The sequence below is a fragment of the Mixophyes fleayi genome, chromosome 3, assembly GCF_038048845.1.
Source record: "Mixophyes fleayi isolate aMixFle1 chromosome 3, aMixFle1.hap1, whole genome shotgun sequence".
Taxonomy (NCBI): domain Eukaryota; kingdom Metazoa; phylum Chordata; class Amphibia; order Anura; family Limnodynastidae; genus Mixophyes; species Mixophyes fleayi.
This window is the reverse complement of record NC_134404.1, coordinates 138,883,047-138,902,630: the sequence shown is the minus strand read 5'-3', so window position 1 is coordinate 138,902,630 and position 19,584 is coordinate 138,883,047. Positions and strand designations below refer to the sequence as shown.

Here is a 19,584-nt window from a genome sequence, read left to right as displayed (position 1 = left end):
CACTTTTCATTATTCTTTTCCTATTTCCTGCACTCCCTCTTTATTTCTTCCTCTTGCAATTTATTTGCTTGCCGTGTTGTCTCTTAGCCACAAGAGGTCGCTAGCCGAATCGTATACGGTATTGTGATTGACATCTCCCATCCTATTACCTTGGCAACAAAGAGAGTAACCAATAAAAAGCAGAGGCGGAGTGTCAACGTACCATACCCCACCCAACTCAATTCATCTTTTTTTTACTAAGACACGCCCACACTGCTCTGTTCCCCACGTGCCCCGCGTAGAGCTGGGTGAAGCCTCCGCTGGTAGCACACCAGCTATAGGAGAGGTGATTGCTGACAGGGCATGTGGGCGGGGCCTGCTCCGTGATTGACGCGCCCCTTCCCCCAGACTGAGCTGTGGCTGCAGTGCGGGATTCGCCAGTGTGAGGTCGGGAGTTACCCGAGTACACCCGCGGGGGGCCCCAAGAGACTGTAAACACCCGCGGGGGGGACAAAGTGACACGAGCGTACCCCAGGGAAGCCTTAGTCTGCCTAATACACCCGCAGTGAGGAGGAACAAAGAAACTCGCGTACACCCGCTGGGCGCACCCGGGCGGAGACGTCGGACCAGGCTACACCCGCCTGGGGCAGAAGAACTCGGATATACCCGTGGGAGCCACACACAGCCGGGTAGTATAGCTGGAGGATAACAGCGGGGTTGTGGACAGTGGGGTCTGATCCACCAGAGCGGGGTGTTCAGGAGCCCGGTGACTCGGATGAGCGGGTGATCTGCTGCTCCTGAAATTCCGGGTGTTGTGTCCGCGGGTCCCCCAGAAATGCTGGTGTTGGTGATGTCGGTGCTGCTGCTGGCGGGTGTGAGAGGACTGGAAGGTGAGACTGGTCTGTGTACATCTCCTGCTCTGCACACTACGTGCTCAGCCTCCCTAATACGGGGCACATGATGCTGGACACCCGCTTACCCCGGGGATGGGGCGGATTACTAGGTGGTCCTGGCAGATATAGTGAGAGCTGGACTTTCTGCACCATTAGGAGTTGTCTGGTTACATATCCCAGGTGATGGAGGAAGCCGTGTTCTGCCTTATTATACAGGGAAGGGGCTATATGTTGTTACTATGTGTGTAATGACACCTGTGGCTCTTGCCCCCTCTCCCACCAGGGGCTGGAGGTGCAGTAGGTGGGCGGTCAGTACTGATGTGTAACCTCTGCCTTTGTGTAGTACTAGTCTGTGATACGCAATAGTGGATCTCTTGCTCCTTGTTGCATGTTTACCTGCACTAGTTCCCTACTAATAAGCCACATCAAAGCTACATTCTTCTTGTCCAGCAGTAGTGGAACTACAAGTCCCAGCATGACTTTGGCCGTGTGTACAGCAGCTAGGTAGCCACAGGTTGTCCTAGCCTGATTACCATGGTGTTTTCCTGAATAATTAGTACTCTGCCTGGAGGTCTAACTTATTTTTCCCTGTATAAATGGTGTACTGAGTGATAGGGGACCCAGCAGAGTAAAAGGTTCTTTACCTTTGATCCTGTTCCTGAGAGATGTGAGCAATTCACCACACTCTTAAAATAACAAGTTTTAGTGCAATGTGGGCTATGCTTGCCATTCCCGTCTTTGTTCACATGTAACAAGATAATATACTCTTTGTATTTTCCGATTTAAACATTTACCCCGTTTTTATACAAAATCTACATTATAGTTTGCTATCCTTATGAAACTGCTGTTTGTTGGATGTGAGGAATAGGGCTGGGCATTACACGACCTGCTCCTGCACCTTATTAATACCATTTACATACAAGTTTCTTTCATCATCACCATTTATTTTCTTTTAAATGTAAATTAATAGTGGGGTATATTTTGATGTTATGACCTTTTTAATGTTGATATGTTGCTTTAGTGCATTTTAATGGACATGTCTATTGAGTCCAGATAATGATGGGTTAATCCAGGTGCACAGACTGGTAATCAAGAGCCAGACACACAGACTTGTTAGAAGTGACATTACTCTTGATAAGATACTATTATAGAATACAGTTGGAAGTAAGATTATTTCAGTGCTAATTCAAGTTTCTGGCAGCTCTTATTCACGGATATGTTGGAACAACAGACTCATTGTACATGAACTTTTTCTAACAGAATTATGCAGTGCCAGGTACTTGTTGAATGACTCATGTTTAAATGATTGATAAGTGTTATCTAGCCTGTAAAGTTTGATTTCTTCTGACTATTCTACCTTTTGTGTGTTACGAACACTGATTTATTGCTTTCTGCCAAAAAGCCTCTCTATCTCCACTCTTTTTTGCCTTTATCCTTTGGGGTATCTGATAAGAACAGGGTGTGGTTAAGGTTAAGAAAACAATTGGTGACTACTTCCACTTTAGACACCTCTAGGAAATTTAGCTTAAATCAGATTACCAAAGTAAATTAGCCAACCATTTGCTCTCTCCATAAGTTGTTTACAGTGGATAGTTTGTTTTCTGACTTAACATTCTAGAATCAACAAATAAGCCTCTCTCAATTTCTTTATTTCTTTTTGCAGTATTTGACCTATTTTGTATTAATCATTTATGCACGTTGCTCAACTGTTTGTGAGTGTACAAAGGGCATATAGCCACTGGCATGTGTGTGGTGTAAAAATGCAGGTGGAACCACATGTAAAATGTGTATGACATGCGGTTTTACTTGCGTTAGGGAGATCATCTGTGCTTCTCCAATGCGTAAAAAAGCAGGCTGTATTTGAGGGGACAAAAAGCAACATTCCTGAACACGAGTAATATGACAAAGGGGCATGAAAATGGAAAACAATGCTTCCAATGCCCATTTTACCTGCTATTCAACATGCAAAATTGATGATAGGTGTATGAGGCCTTAAAGTTCTACTTTTCTTTTCTATTTGTAGAATGCATTTATACAATATCCAATGTATTTAATATCTAAATGTTGTTCTTGTTTTTTTGGGGTTTTTTTTTGCTTAGGGTTTTGTTTAGTTCTAAAGTTTTTCACCTTTTTTAATGCTCCTTGTCTGGGTTGTGAGTCATTGGGCTCCTACATGTTGCCTTCCATGTAATTATTCAACATTGATTTGCTCAGGTGAAGTGCATGATCATGTGACTTGTCATTCTTTTGTTTCTTGCAAATCTATTTGCATTTACTAGAAGTGATGAGTTGTTGGGAAAAATATTGAAGGAAACAAATTATATTTATCAGGTTTTACTAAATAAACTTAAAGTGCAGTGTACAAGTATGATGGTTTCATTTTGGATCTTTCTTTATAATTATGCTGCTATTTACATTGGTTTTGCTCTAACAGTTTCGGCTGCAAATAACACCAAAATAGATGGAAGGAAGATGTTGGTGTTATTTGAGGACTATATATAGGACTTTTTTTGTGGATGATGTCCTAGGTGTGGAAGGGCTTGTTTGTTTTTTGCACCTAAATAATATCCAGGTTGTCTGCATTTATTTTAGTTGATCTATCTAGACACACTTCATACGATTTTGTTTTGTTGAACCGCCCCACAGACTAATATACATTTTGGCTCAGAGCTGTCTACACCCATTTGGTCAGCTTTAATGATCTTAAGTGATAGATATTTAACTTCTCCCCAAGTGTTACAGTGTACTTTGTTGAGAAGTGTACACAATGGATGTAGGCATTTTGTGATTTTCAGATAATTTGAATGCAGCCTATCTGTTTACTAGCCATAGTGACATTAGTTTGTGCCTGATGAATTGATAGTAGTGTAGGATGGCCACATCATATGCCCCATTTTGTACTATAAGTTATGAGCGCTGTGACGCAGTACATTTTAATGCCTGTTTTTGTATATTCTATGCATATTTCAATCACATATTCTTGGTAAATTGATAGACAGTGTCTTCATGGTAGTCATCAAAACATAACTGTAAAAGCAAGAAAAAGTAAGAATTTAATTCTGGTTTATGTAATAACTTTAGGCAAATGTCCTGCAGATTATGAATCTCAATGTTAGATATTTAACTTAATTTGACCAAAGCTGTAATATGGTTGCTACTGGTTACATATCCTATCCATTATTAACGGATTGTTCTCTGAGATATCTCTTGTTTGGTTAAAACATGTTGGTACTGTGTAATGATACATTAAGACACCTGGAAAAAATCCCCTTCTAACCATGAACTGATGGTATCTCTCCCTTAAATGTGCACATAAATATACAAGGTTAAGGAATGTTTTTGTACATTATCCTGAGTATGCTGATCTAGATTAACCCTGACAGGATCTATGTTGTGACTTTGAGATTCCAATTCAATTTGTGGACAAGTGAGAAAGTGGAAGGGATAGCAGCATTGGTGTGTTGCAGATTTTTACACCACCCAGTTTCCTTTGTTTTAATATGTCCCTGTGGACAGTTTATTGTGTATGTGTGAGACTTTTGGCTCCTTTTCACACAGATGGTGGTGGTGTTGACTGTTGGTCTGTAGTATGTTGGGGTGTTGACTCCTTTTGGTAGTGTTTCTGAGCTACATATGCCTTGGGATGTTTTCGCATTCCTGTGGTATTGGTTTGCAGTTTCTGTTGGAGGAGGGTACAAGTGATTTGCCCATTCATTTGATGTGTTGGTAGATGCTGGCTGCTTATTTGTGTTGGTTTAGTCTAAAGTAGATGGGATATTTAGGTGGTGTTCTGTGTGTCTGCATGGTGAGCTTTGCTTTCATTAATGTATGTTGGCAGCATATGTACTTTTGTCACATTCTTCAGGTTTTTTTTTTACTTTATTCAGCAGGTGAAGCGCAGTCTACCCATTTTACCTATTAGCAGTTTATTCTCAAGGGGGGTACTGTGTTTATCCTAACATTTGCTGGGGAAATTTTTTTTTTTTAATTATACTCCTAATCTTTCCCTTCACAATTTGAGACATTAAAGGGGCACATTCTCCTTATAACCATGTAAGAATTCTGTAAAAGCTAATTCAGCCTATTTGGCTCTTGCACATATATGTGCTAGAAAATGGGTAAAATGCATGAAACTTAACATGTGTTTTAGGGACTTTTTTTTTTTTTATATTCGTGATGAGTTTTAACTCGCTTTTGTTGCTTTGCTCTTTATCTAACATAGTGCATGTGTTAACACATGAGAAATAGGTTTTGCAGCTTTCTACAATTTTGAATGCTGCATTAAAATGTTCGCACACAATGATGGAAACACGCCCATAAGAAACCATTCCTTTTTTTTCCCTTTAATTACTGCACTTTTCAGGAGTTACTAAATGAGTATAAAACACATTAACATCAGATAGGTGTGAACAAAGCTTTATAGTACAATTTGTTTAAATTTCTTAACCATTTTTTCTCCCCTTGCCTTAATTATGGGAGGCCATCTCTCGGCATCCAGATCTCCATAATTCAGGGAAGTGTGGGTAATAGGGGGATGGTGGGTATCATGTCAATGTCCTCTTTTTAAATGTGGAATTGGAATTTAGCAATTTATCAGACATCAGAGATTATTAAAGGCGGTGTAGGGGTGACAGTGGTTAGATTCCCTGTCATAGCGTTTGAGCCATTGGTTTGATTCCAACCAGGGCACGATCTGTGTGGAGTTTGTATGTTCCCCCTGTTTGTATATGTGTCTGGTAAGGAATTTAGATTGTAAGCTTCACTGTGGCGTTGACTGATGTGAGTGATCAAATACTCTCTGTAAAGCACTTTGTAATATAGTGCTCTATAAATAATGGTTGGTAAATTAATTTTATTTTTTTATTTTCCCAACATCCAGTGATAAGTGGGTGTCCCCATTAAGCTCCCTGACAATCTAAGAGACAAAATAAGCACACTGACACAATGCAATGTTTCTTTAAAGAGTAAATTCCTGATTTGTCCTTGCGATATGGATTTAGCATGAGTCTTCTTCATTAATTCTTCTGCTTCCTGCGTGCACAAGATCAGTGCTGATGATACATCTTGAAACGTGAAACCATTGTACATGTCTAGACTCACAGATGGTACTGTGCCTTTGAATTTGGGGCAACTAGTACTGGCTCACTCTAATATGTTTTGCTGCATCAGGGCCTTGAAGTTGTGTGTGTGTGTGTGCGCTGATCACACCCTTTTTCTTTCCTTCTGGTTTGGGCAGTTTGAGGTTTACCTCATTGGAATTTGTGAATAATCTGTTTTCTTAAATATAGAGTTAAACAACTCTGTAGTCATAGGAGGAGTGTAGGGTCAAATGCTTGTTTACATATTTGAGTGTAGGGTGTTCGTTTTTTGTGGGTTTTTGTTTCTTTTGTCTATTGTGACTTGTTTTTATTACTCATTTCTTCCCTCTCGGACCTATTCTAGTGTGTGTGTATAAGTGTGTGTGTGTGTATACATTTTTCTTGAACAGCTGGAAATTCTTAAACCATTTGACACATATATGCCTTCAATTGCTTGTCTATAAATTTTCTAAACCATTGGTAACAAACACATTCTTTAGCATGGTTGAACAAAAGAAAAGTCTAAAACAAGCCCCAGCAATGTATTAAAGGCATTTATTTGTTAGTATTTACTTTATTAATTTCCCTACTCGTTCTAAACTTTCAATTCGTTTTGCTTCTTTGAAGATACTTCCTACTGCTCACTATAAACCTCCACATAGGCAAACCGAGAGAGGGTTTCCTAGTGCCTGTAAACCCCTCTCCATGCCTGGGGCACTGTTTATTTGAGGTGGCTGGACCCTGCTCCCTCTTCACATGGCTCTGTTTGAAAAGGGAGAGCCCATGTATATTATGGGGATAGGAAGAGTTGGAGAGCAGCCAAGCACTGTCTAAAATTATAGCCACACTCCCATGCATGTTGGTCACACCCACTGGCGGCGTGGTGTGGAAACCCCCCTCTACAAATCCTGTGTTTGCCCCTGCTCCATATTGTTGTGGAAGTCCGTCCCCCATATCAAGTTGCTGACTTGTCAGTTGACTGCAGCAATGTACACTACAGTAGACTGGGTACTTGTTAATTATATGGGCACCACTTCACTTAAACCACTTTTGAATCTCCCACTGTCTGACCCTCTTAGTGGACTTCGGCATGAAGCGGAGCGGGTGGAACATCTGTTTTCAAATCTTCCACTGTCTAACTCACAGTCCTGAGCTAGGCAATGGAAGATTTGAAACTGCAGTTGAAGTGGAAGCTCCATGGCAGTGGTGAGTTTGTGGTGTCTGGGTAATTAACAAGAGGAGTTGTGAATATTTGTGTGTGCGTATATAAACTACTATAGACAAAAGTATTCAGATGTTTGACCATTACACCTACAGGGACTGTAATGACATTGTAATCAAATACATATATTTAAATATTGAGTTGGTCCCCATTTTTTTGCAGCGATACAGCTTTCATTCTTCTTGGAAGGCTTTCCACAAGATGTTGGAGTGTTTCTGTGGGAATTTGTGCCCATTTATTCTATAGAGCATTTATGAGGTCAGGCACTGATGTTCGAGGAGGTCTGGCTCGCAATCTACGTTCCGCTTAATCTCCAAGTTGTTCGATGGGGTTGAGGTCGGAGCTATATGTGGGCCAGTCAAGTTCTTCCACACCAAACTCATCAAACTATGTCTCTGTAGTTCTTGCTTTGTGCACTGGGAGACAGTCGTGTTGGAATAGAAAAGGGCCTTCCCCAAACTGTTGCCACAAACTTGGGAGCATAGCATTGTCCATAATGACTTGGTATGCTGAAGCATTAAGATTGCCCTTCACTGGAGATAAAAACCCTGAAAAACAGCCCCATACCATTATCCCTTCTCCACCAAACTTCACATTTGGCATAATGCAGTAAGAGTTCTCCCGATATCCAACAAACAGAGAATCATGATTCGTTACTCCACAGAACATGTTTCTACTGTTCTACAGTCCAGTGTCGGTGTGCTGTACACCACTTCATCCGACGCTTGGCATTGCTCTTGGTGATGTGAGACTTGCATGCAGCTGCTCGATCATGGAAACCCATTCCACTAAGCTCCTGACGCACACATTCTGTGCTTACATTACTTTTACGTGGTCTTCCGCTTTGTGGCTGAGTAGTTGTTCCTAAACCATTCCACTTTCTAATAATGTCACTTGCAGTTGCCTGTGAAATATTCAGCAGGGATGAAATTTCACGAACTGTCTTGTAGCAAAAGTGGTATCCTATCACAGTACCACGTTTTAAGTCAATGAGCTCTTTAGAATGACCCATTTTGTATCCCAAATTATTACAAATGTAGACTGCATAGCCAGGTGCTTGATTTTATACACAACGGGTCTGATCTGATTGGTACACTATTTAACAGGTGTGGCCAAATATTTTTGTCATTATAGTGTGTGTGTATATATAATATATATTGTGCGCGCACACACATTGGCCACATTAAAACCACTGACAAGTGAAGTGAATAACATTGAATATCTTATTACAATGGCACCTCTAAAGGAGTAGGATATATTAGGCAGAGAGTGAACAGTCAGTTCTTGAAGTTTTGATGTATTGGAAGCAGCAGAAATGGGTAAGCAACTTTGACCCAAATGTCTAGCCATCACAATTTGGTCCTTATCAGAGTATCTCTAAACTGGCCGGTCTTGGGGGGTGGTTCCTAGTATGCAGTGGTTAGTACCTACCAAAAATGGTCCAAGGAAGGACAACTGCTGAACTAGCGACAGGGTCATGGATGCACCCAAGGCTCATTGATGCAACTGGGGAGCAAAAGTTATCCCATCTGATCCAATCCCACAGAACAGCTACTGTAGCACAAATTACTGAAAAGTTAATGTTGGCTGTGATATAAAGGTGTAACCACAGACCAATCAGCTTGCCCATGCTGATTGATGCCGAAAGTGCCTAGAATGGGCACGTGAACATCAGAACTGGACCATGTTGCAGTGGAAGAAAGTGGCCTGGTCTGATGAATTGTTTTCTTTTATATCATATGTACGGTGATACACTATGATACACTACACTATGGGAAGATGGCAAGTCTGCAGAGAGGCAGTGTGATGCTCTGGGCAACGTTCTCCTGGGAAACTTTGAGTCCTTGCATTCATGTGGGTTTTACTTTCACACTTACCACCTACCTAAACTTTGTTGCAGGTCACTTACACCACTTCATGGCAGCTGTATTCCCTGATAGCAGTGGATTATTTTAGCAGGATAATGCGCCCAGCCGCACTGCAGAACTTGTAGAGGAATGGTTTGAGGAACATGACAAAGAGTTCAGGCTGTTGACTTGGCCTCCAAATTCCCCAGTTCTCAATCTGATCGAGCATCTTTGCGATGTGCTGGAAACACAAATCAGACCCATGGAAGCCTCACCTCACAAGTTACAGGACTTGGATCTGCTGCCAGACACCACAGGACACCTTCAGAGGTCTTGTGGAGTCCATGCCTTGACTGGTCAGAGCAGTTTTGGCAGGTGGCTTTAATGCTGTGGCTGATCGGTGTGTGTGTGCAATATCTCTATCTTTCAAATCAATACCACATTGACAGAACAAAGGATTTCTGTTTATAGCTCTCATTAATTGATTTTTTATTTTCTTTTCGACTTTCACATGTCAATTGATGCTGGTTGCAGAGTTTTAATTGTCTTTTGCTTACAAATAAAATAAAAACATTCTGGTACTTTGATATTGGTTGCATATTTGATACATGGTTGAACATTTAGAGCCTCATTTAGTGTTGGCTTCAACTTTGCAACTGGAACATAAACCTAAAAATTGTCTGCAAAATTATGACTTAATTCATTTTATTTTGAGCTGCAGAACTTTTTTTTTTAGATCAACAAACGTTCGTACTGATTAGCAGCAGTTCCAAGGGGACGTGATACCCTTGCATGGGCACACTGTTACTGTAAGGAACTATAGTGTGCATGCCACCAGTTCACTTCTCCAGGTGAACAGCCGATGGGCAAATTAAGTTTAAATCAAATTGTGGTGGCATGCGCACAGTGCAGCAAAGCGCATTTTCGCAGCCCCGAGTCGGACTTGCATCAAACTCTAAATGAAGCCATGGTGCTTGATATGGCTGATGGATAAACACATACTTTTTTGCATATGTCTGCAATGATTTTTGGTTTATTCGTCACATTACTACTAGATGACATCGATCTTCTGTCTGTCATACTTTGTCCTGGCACTTTGCCCAGAATAATGTAACAACAATATGATACAACAAATATCAAAGTTCAACTTGGCACAATTCCCAGATTGTTACTATAGCAACTCCATGCGGGATTTATAATGACCAATGTAATGTAACTGCAAAAAGTCAGGGAACTGTAAGGGAGAGAAATCGCTGGGGGCTGAATATATAATACATAAAGTTGTGTGCACTTAACACTATATACCCTGTTCTGTGTGGGACCTTTTGTGCAAATCTGAAATGTTTAACTTTTGCTCAGTTTGCCAGGGCATTTCTTGGCAGAGTTTGCTTCAGTGGAACATCTTGAGCCATCATGTTTAGTGTGGTAAGTTTAAAGTTGGAGCATGTGGGTCTTGTCTTATCAAGCTGATGTGTTCATTCATTTTAAAATTAATCGGTGCCAAGAATATTAAAATGAAAAAAGCTCTGGTATGATTTATTGTTTGGTCCAAACATTCAGTGTCCTTACGTTTAACCCACTTGAGCCGTTTAAGCATGGCGAAAGGCAGGCAAAAAGACATACATTTTATAAAAAGGAAAAAAAAAAGGCCTGCAAACGCTTGTACATGTGTGCTCACACCTCCCCCTCGACAGGGGCCCTTTTCTGAGCAGAGCTGTCCTGTAGGGAGGGGGGTTCCCCCTGGGACTGTCTGATGGAGGGGGCTGTGTTAGGATTAGCTTTCCCTGTTTTACACAGCAATCTGCACCAAATCCAGTCCTTTCTTTTTCTTTCTTTTTTTTTTTTCTTCTCTATTTTAATGAGAAAAATGTGTCCAACTTGAAACGTAGCCAGGGTTAGAAATTACAGTGAAACCTTATGTTGTAGAAAGAAATACTTCTTGGGGCAGAATGTTCATGTACCTGTGTTTTTTGTATATAACCTCGTCTATACAGCGTCCCCTGTTGTAGTTCATGGCTTACCAAATGTTGTGTGACTGTGTTGTAACACTAAATGTGTTCTGGCAACAATCTAGCAGACAATCGTTAAATACAGGATCATGACCATCAAGTGAAGATAGTTACAGACAGACTTGGAAACCTTGAGAAGAGTGAAATCCTGTACGCAGGGGCATGTATACTGCCTTTTATACTTCTACGTTGTAACGTTTTAGTACTAAGTGGTTGTGTAATGGCTGAAAATTAACACTATAAATAAATGACTTCCCACGGCATTGTACCTAGTTAAAACTAGTACCCTGCTTGGGGAAAGGGGAGCAGCCAGGGCTTGATTTGATTTGGGCTGGAGCACAGTTCTGGCACTACTTGACTTCATAGTTGCTCATTTTTAATATCCTCCCCAGCATATCTCATTTTATTAATAATATATATATTCTCAGCTTTTTCCAGTTTATTTTTTAGCTACAAATTTTAAGCACTGTGAGAAGCTAGAGGATTAGCAGCAGTCTGCACAATACCAGAAATGAGAGATGAGAACTTTCTTTGCTCCTCCCTTCCCCCACCACCTTCTGTTTTGTACCAAACCCTTCGCAAATCCTATCATTGTACTTTGGCAACACATGTGTAATGTAATGCTAATAAAGAATCCTTCTACAAAAACTATTCTGATGCAGTCGTGCTTTCTGGTGGAAGTCTGTAGAGGCCGGTTGTGGTCCTCCAACACTCCACATTCACCTCCCGCTTAAATGGGAACATTCAAATATTCAATTGTTTTTATGTCGTGCCTGCAGCGCTTGCTGTGGGAAGCTATAGTACAGTCATACAGGATTAATACATTGTCAACTACCCCATGACTTCACAGGAGATATTGCAGTGCAATTGTTCATGAGTAAGCTAGTAATGGAGAAACCAGTTATTATCATTTATACAGTACAAATTATGTAGAACTGTACAGAAAATGTATTCATTCAGATTAACTGCCCCCATGAAGCTTACAATGTAATTTCTCTACCACAGGCAAACAATCACACACCAAGGTTAATTTCATAGGAAGCTAATTAACCTGTCAGTATGTTTTTGGACTGTGGAAGGAAATCTAATTATGTGAAGCAAACATCCATGCATATATGTAAATGGTCACCAATAGCCACTTTTGCTGATTAATGCATGTTTTTCCTGTTGATCCCATCATTGGGGGTATAGCATGCATTTTCACTTGCACATTTTTAGAAATGTCGGTACCTCTAAGCAATGAACTTTTACATTATGTGCAGTCCCACATTTTCTTCAATGTGACTGTTCGTGATCTAAAAATTCTAGTGACCACAAAATGCTGATTACAGATGGAGATTATATTTTAGAGGGAGAGGTTGTTTTTTTTTTTTTTTTTGGAAGAAAGTTTGGACAAGGAAAACTTGGAGGTGTAAAGTTAAGAAAAGCAGATACTTATTATACATGAATGGGTAAAATGAACCAAAACATATTAAGTTTTATTCTTTAACCACTTCCTATATCCCTACAGTATATAAACTGCAGGGGTAAATGGCTACAGTTTGGAGGCCCCTCCTCCTTTCTAGTGCTTCAGTTCCAGAGCTGTGCTTGGGAACTGTTTTTTTTTATTTTTTTTATTTGGGTTTCAGGCATCTGATCATGTTCTACATTCATTCAGGATCAGTGTGGGTATAGTACTTCCTGATTGGGCCATAGAATCCTGACATCTTTCAGCCTAGGAACAGCCATGTTTAAGCAGGGGAGAGCTGATCCAGCTACCTCTGCATTTCTGGTTTAATCAGTCATGTATGCCAGCATTAGTTAATAATTACAAGTGATCTATTGTGTATAGTTGGTGGCGGGTCAGGTACCCCCTGCTCTGACATAAAGAAAAAAAAATGGCCACATGTTCTTTTCCCAGCTTCCTAAAAAATGCCTGAATGTCACGCAGAATGCATGTGATCCCAAAGCTACAAAAAATGCCATCTGTGTATAGTGACAGTATACCTTTCAGGGAGTGAAGTTGCTAAAACATGGGTATAATTCCGAAAAGGAAACTTATGGTGGAGTTTTTATGTTCTTCATGTGTTTGTTTTTGGACTGAGGGAGGAAACAGACCAATAGATATTATTAGTATGTGGTTGTGTTCTACTGAGTTTGTTCTATCTTCCTTTGGGGCAGGGATTGATGTGAATTATTTTGCAAAGTGCCTTACAGAACATTTTAATGTTAAAGTTATATAAATAAAGGGTAGTAGTAGTATTGAATTGGTATCACTACACTGGAAGATCTAGCCAGTAAGATTTACAGGTACATACATTTGTATTGTTGCACAGATTGCCTAAAAGTATTTTTAGGAAGAATATATTTACACACGCAATAATAAGTTTATTCCCAGGGAAACCAATGCCTTTACAAAACTGAAACATCGCTCTGATTATGAATGGTTGGAATGTATTTTTGGGGTTTTACATAGGTAGTGCTAAGTTATACATATCTAGTTCACAAGTGTCACAATGTAGAGTGCAGGAGCTAATAATCTCATTTATGTGACTAATTTTCTATTTGAGAGTGATCAGTTTTTGGTAGTTTATAACAATTTGGCTGCACTTGTTTACATGATGTAGTGCTGGGCCAGTCTGCTAGAAATCATAATTGGTCTGCTAAGTTTGCATTGGTGTCGTCAGTGTTCATGTTTGTCTTGTGATATATCTTTCTTCTGAGGCTACTAATGACAATTTGTGCAGGGGAAAAAAATAGTCCAACACACTTACATCATTTTGTATACAATTCATCTTACTGCTATTTGGATTGTAATATTGCTACAGTAAACATCTTAAGTAACAATTCTCTCTCAATTCTGTAGACCCACCCTTCATTTATCTTTTTTGTGTTATTTCTTCTAAAATGGTGACAGATAAACATTGATCCCAAAATACCCTCACAGGCAAAGATACGTTTTATTTGCACATGTTTATAGTGCTAAGTGTTCCAAATATATATAAATACAAACAATGGGATTCTTGACAACCCTGCAATTTTGTAAATGTATGTATTGCATGCAGATGTCTGGCTGACTGTACTGTGCCACATGTGGTCAGGGCCGGATTAAGGGAATGGAGGCCCCTGGGCTAAGGGGGCCTCCATTCCCCCGTGAGGGCCCCCCACCCCTCCCCCCCCCCCCCCCCCCCCCCCCCCCCCCCCCGTGATCCGAGCCACCCCCAAGGCACTTACCTCCTTCTCCTTCTGGCATTGCGGTCCTTCCCCGGCGTGCTGTACGCTCTTTACTGAGGAAATCTCGTGAGAGTGAGACTCACGAGATCTCCTCAGTAAGGAGACTACAGCGCGGCAGGGAAGGGCAGCAGTGAAAGTGCTCAGCAGCATTGATCGTGCTGGGGGTGCCCCCGACCGATCAATAATGCTTTTGAGTACTTTCAAGGGCCCCCTGGATGCCTGAGGCCCCTGGGCTGTAGCCCAGTTAGCCCTTGGGTTAATCCGGCCCTGCATGGGGTAAATTACTGGGAAGTCCATATTTCACTGTACAGAAATCTCAGCCTTTGCTTAGGGATCCAACTTTGTTTCAATTATGGTATTTGTATAAGTGGAGGGAAATTTCACTAACTTGCAATAGCTACATGCAACTATGTTTCCTCATTGCATTAACTGAGCTAGAGAGGTAAATACGTACTCATTAGGGAGTGCCTCTAAATATCACATTTGGTGTCCTCCTGCAGTAGTTGATGCTCATGTCGGTAGATAGCATATAACAATACATAGACCAATACATAGTATGTCCAGGTTTACGGACGCTACACATTGATGTGAGCAAGTTGTTTATGGAGGTATAATAAACATCTGATAGTATAGCTCTTGGTTAGCACAAGAAAAAGTAATTGTTCAATTTAACGTCTGATTTAAATGGCAACAAATACTAATTTTATGATATTTGTGTCAGCTGCTGACATACTCAATAGGAGCTAAATAAAATTTAGCTTGCTGACAAATCTTTTTGACCACAACTTGTCTTTTCATATCTTCAGATTACTTGATGCTGCCTCATAAGCGTCCTGTACATTTTATTTTTCTTGGTTTAAAACTGCTTTTATTCTTTTTCAAAGTACTTAATTAGGTTTGACAGTTTCTACTTAATACTATTAATACTGCATGTGTTATATTGAGCTCATGTAGAAATATACAGCCTGTTTGTAAATGGAGTCTGTGTCCTTTTAAAGGCGAACGCCCACCTAGTTAGAGTAAACAAAGCCCATTCCCAAGTAATCAATGACTGGCGTCCCCCAACGGGATCCCCACCATTAAGGGAAGCTCCTTTTCCCGTCTGTAGTTGCAGAAACAAGATGTATAAAGTCCTGCTAATATTCCCAGTAATGTAAGTAGGATAGCAGGGGCATGCTGTTGTACCTATTATTGGGATAGAGGTCTCTGTTTAAAACTTTAATGTTGCTGAAATGCATCAATAATATAATTTGGTGGAGCAGAGGTTGCTCCTGCCCCCCCCCCCCCCCCCCAATACTGGGGCCATGGATTCCATTCCAACCAAGGCTCGAAGTCTGAATGTGTGTGTGTGTGTGTGTGTGTGTGTGTGTGTGGGGCTCCTTCCTACAATGTGTGGTAGAGAATGTAGACTGTAAACTTCACTGGGGCAAGGACTGATGGGAATGATTAAAATTTCTCTGTTAAGTATAATATGTTGGCGCTATATAAATAAAGGTTTAATAATGTCATCACCAGGACTATACTTCATATAATCTTCCCTAACCCTGCTAACCCTAAATGACTGTAAATGGAGCACTCCCTTGAGAAGCAACGTATGCCGCCTCCATAGATGCCTATGGTGTGTGTTAACTCTGCAAATCTGTGTACCATGCTACTGAACTTTCACAAATACAAGTTTTTCTTTTAAGAATATATTTTAAGGAAAATGCATGTCATAGGGCATCACTGCAAATTGCTGTCCTTAAATGCGCAAATATTTTTTTATGATAATTTCCCTTTTAAAGTGCATTTCCTTTTTGGTATGGGCTAAAGGTTAACTTTCCTTGCTTGATTTTCATAAGTCACCAGGGAGGAAAAGCGGCTTTCCTTTTACATCCGACATTACTGGATGTGTCCTTTTTACTTGGGTTTTTGAATAGTCAAAGCTAATGCAAATGTTAATTAAAGTCAAAGGGGCAGAATGTTGAAATCTGCATAACACGGTCTCTCTAAAGCGGTAAAGTGACTTTGTAGCGGAGAAATGTAGTCTTGGCAGCTGGTCTAAACTCTCTGTGAAATGACTCACTGAGGGCATGAATAATGATACTTCCAAAGATTGGAGTACCATTGATTTTCCTGTTTTGGTAAATGGCTGGAACATGAGAGAAATAATAATGTTCTACCTAATCTCAGATTCTCAGGATTTTTTTTAGACAATGGATGCCAATAGGGTAGAAATGGCCCTCCCTCTGCTCCATCACATGGGATGGAATTGGGGACCTTGTTAGGCCTTGCACACCTGTTTTTGCACTGCGTTGAAAGCACCCTCAGGGCAGCACACTATGGACACCCTATTGGCGCTCATGTATACGAGGCTCAAAACACAAACACGGGGAGGCATAAGTAGAGTACAGCTATCCTGGATCAAATATTGGCTCCCTGTCATGTCTTTGGCCATAGTTCCTTCATATGCAAGATTACATCTGCATTTGTTTCGCTGACTAGTATCTAGAAATCAGAAAATGATCTCCAAGCAGCTGGTCCAACTTGTGGCCCCCTGTTGCTTTAGGTACTCTTGGAAGAGTGAGCTTTAGAAAACAAAGTATTTGAATTCTTTAACTGTCCAGAGTGAAACGTCTATTACACAATTTTATTTTCCATTAAATGTAAAGTGTTAAAAATTGTTTGATTTTTCTAAAAATTCTTCTTTAGAATCTGTTAAATACGAAGAAACAAAGCCATTAAATTCAGAGGCAAATATTATCTTTTTTTTTTTTTTTTTGTGTAACATGAGAAACACTATAAAGAATTTTCTGTTTTTAAAGACTCCATATTAAAAATAAATGATCCAAAAGGCTATTCTTCACAAACAAAAAAAATAGCAAAACAAATTGGGCATCAACATTCTTTTCTGACCCTGCACAGTATGCAAGTAGAACTTCTGTGTATTTGGAAAGATAATATATAACAAGAAATGTAATGTTCTTATCCAGTGTGTATTATTTTGCAAAACATGTTTTGTTTTCTAGATATATTTGGCTTGAAATTGACTTTTATTTTTTTCTTCCGACTGACAATTTTACAAACCTCTTTGAATTGGGCTTTAATGTACACCACAGCTGCTAGGTCTCATACAAAAACATGCAACGTTCCCAGATATGGAACTGGTACCATAGACTTATGTGTTTGTCCTGTTCAGCTGAGTTTTTGTCTTATTTATCATGCTTTTAAAATGCACGGAATCAGCGTAAAATCACACAAGTGATGAGTCATACCACTTTTGAAAATCCAGGTCTTTATCTGATGATTATTGCTTGTTTTTTATTTCGTGTTTACTAGCATTGCATTAACAGAAAACAAATTTCCAAAATATTTTATATTCTATACAATCTTAAATATAACTATATTGTTATGTTGGTGTTAAGTTTAGTAGCAGTGTTAAGTTAACAGTCTGTAGTATAATTTGTGTGTTTATTTATTTTTGTGTTAGCAGAAAGATTTATTTTGCAGGTCTGTATTATTATTTAGTGGTTAAAAACTGTTTTTATTTTTTTCACTTGGATTGGCAAGGCAGCTACATTTGCTGATTTATTGGTCAGTAGTTGTGCTATAAAGCTGAGATTGTATGTCTGTTTTTTTCGCCCAGTACTTCGGCACATCATATTGTAGACACCAAAGTAATACGAAACTCTGAATTCATCATATTTATAGACTGTATGGATTTTAGATTGGTTTCATGAATATGTAGTTTTATTTTATTTATTTTTTTGCTCCTTGCTGAAGGGATTTATTTATTTTGCTTAAAGGTGAATGTGGTGGTCTTAATATTAATATACAGTAAATATGTATACACACACAACATTGTAACCAGGATATAATTGTTTTGATGCTTGTCTCTGGTGTTGTGGTGTGTTGGGGGATAAAACTGTGGTTGCAACATGTGAGTATTCCCATCATTTCAATTGAGGCTTTCTTTTCAGCACAAAAACATGATAAGAGGAAGTAAAATTGAGGAGGGGAGAAGAGTTCCATGGGAAATCTGTAAGATCATAAACATGCAGCTTAAATAAAACACATGTAATGTATGATACATTTCTGTGTGCATTCAGCGCTTTTGTTTTGGTATTTAAATACATTTATGTACCATGATCAAGATTGCGCTACCGTATGCATAGCATTTTACCATTTGTAGGCTGTGAATAAAACTGATATTTGTACACCCTGTGGAGAATACAATGATTCTTTGGTATAGCTGAGACTTATTTGTGGTTAGTTTGAGAACCAATGGTCTACACTCCTACACTATCATTAGCAACTGGTGTCTGGGAAATGTTGAAGTATATTGTCCATGTAATATGGAAATGCACTTCTATAGCTGCATAAGGGCATGCGAACAGTGAGAGAGCCTCCAAGTGATCTTCTTTAAAGGGGTTTAATATTTATTTTAAAAAAAAAAGAGAGAGAAAAATGGCCCTTCTTTGTTCTTTATTAATAATAATAATAATTAAAAAAAAATTATAGGCATCAGTTGATGGTAGATTGTAGTGTCATTGTAGTTACATTTTACCAAGAAATATTAGTGCCTCAAATGCAGCGTCTGCTGCCCAGGGCTAGGTAGTCTGAGCTTTGCAAATGGAGCAATGGATATCACCCAGTGAGACAGACTGCTGTGCAAGGTGTGTACAGTAGCAGCAGCAACAGATCTAACCGAACTCTGAATTATCCTTTTTATGTTGCTATTCTCATTGTTGTCAAACTGATTATAGAAGGCTGGCCTTTGTCTTCATGATGTGGGCCTTCAAAGTAGGTGAAAATGTTGCACCATAAGTCTACTCTACTTACAGCAGTATGTGAGGTTTGTCCGGCTTCTGATATCCATCCAGCAAGGTTAAAGCTGGAGCAGATGTGTGCCCTATATACCTCTTTAATATAGAATGTGAGATTCAGCAGTCTGGTACATGCTCTACACTCCCAAGTGGTGATGTATTTTATTTATTCATGTATGTATTTAGGAAACTGAACTATAATGTGGCACTGGACAACTTGTATGTCTTGTGTCTGTGCTTTGAGAAAATGTCAGTCGTCTTATGAATGAGAAATTTCTGAAAAATTAAGTTTTTTATCAATACCTGACCAGTTTACCCTTTGCTTATGGGATCTGTTTTTACTTGTGCAGAGACTCTCTTGGACACTCGATGGACAACATCAGAGCTGGCATGGGTTACACATCCTGAATCTGGAGTAAGCAACACCATCCCCTTTTTCTCCTTTCACCGTTCTGTCCTCCTTAATCGCCTGTTTTTTCTATTTCCTTTAAATTCCTTATTTGTTTCTGGTTTGTCAAAGTATTATCTTTTTCTTTAA

General features: G+C 39.7%; 1 protein-coding gene across 2 annotated transcripts in view; it reads left to right on the top strand.

The window, feature by feature from the left end:
• Nucleotides 1-366: 366 nt before the first annotated feature.
• EPHB3 (EPH receptor B3) overlaps nt 367-19,584 on the top strand; it is a 31,560-nt gene continuing 12,342 nt past the window's right edge. For both annotated transcript variants that reach the window (XM_075202461.1, XM_075202460.1), the window contains exons 1-2: nt 367-869; nt 19,397-19,461. In XM_075202461.1, the coding sequence (XP_075058562.1) occupies nt 815-869; nt 19,397-19,461 (120 nt within the window). In that variant the 5' untranslated portion in view covers nt 367-814. The remainder of the gene's footprint in view (nt 870-19,396; nt 19,462-19,584) is intronic.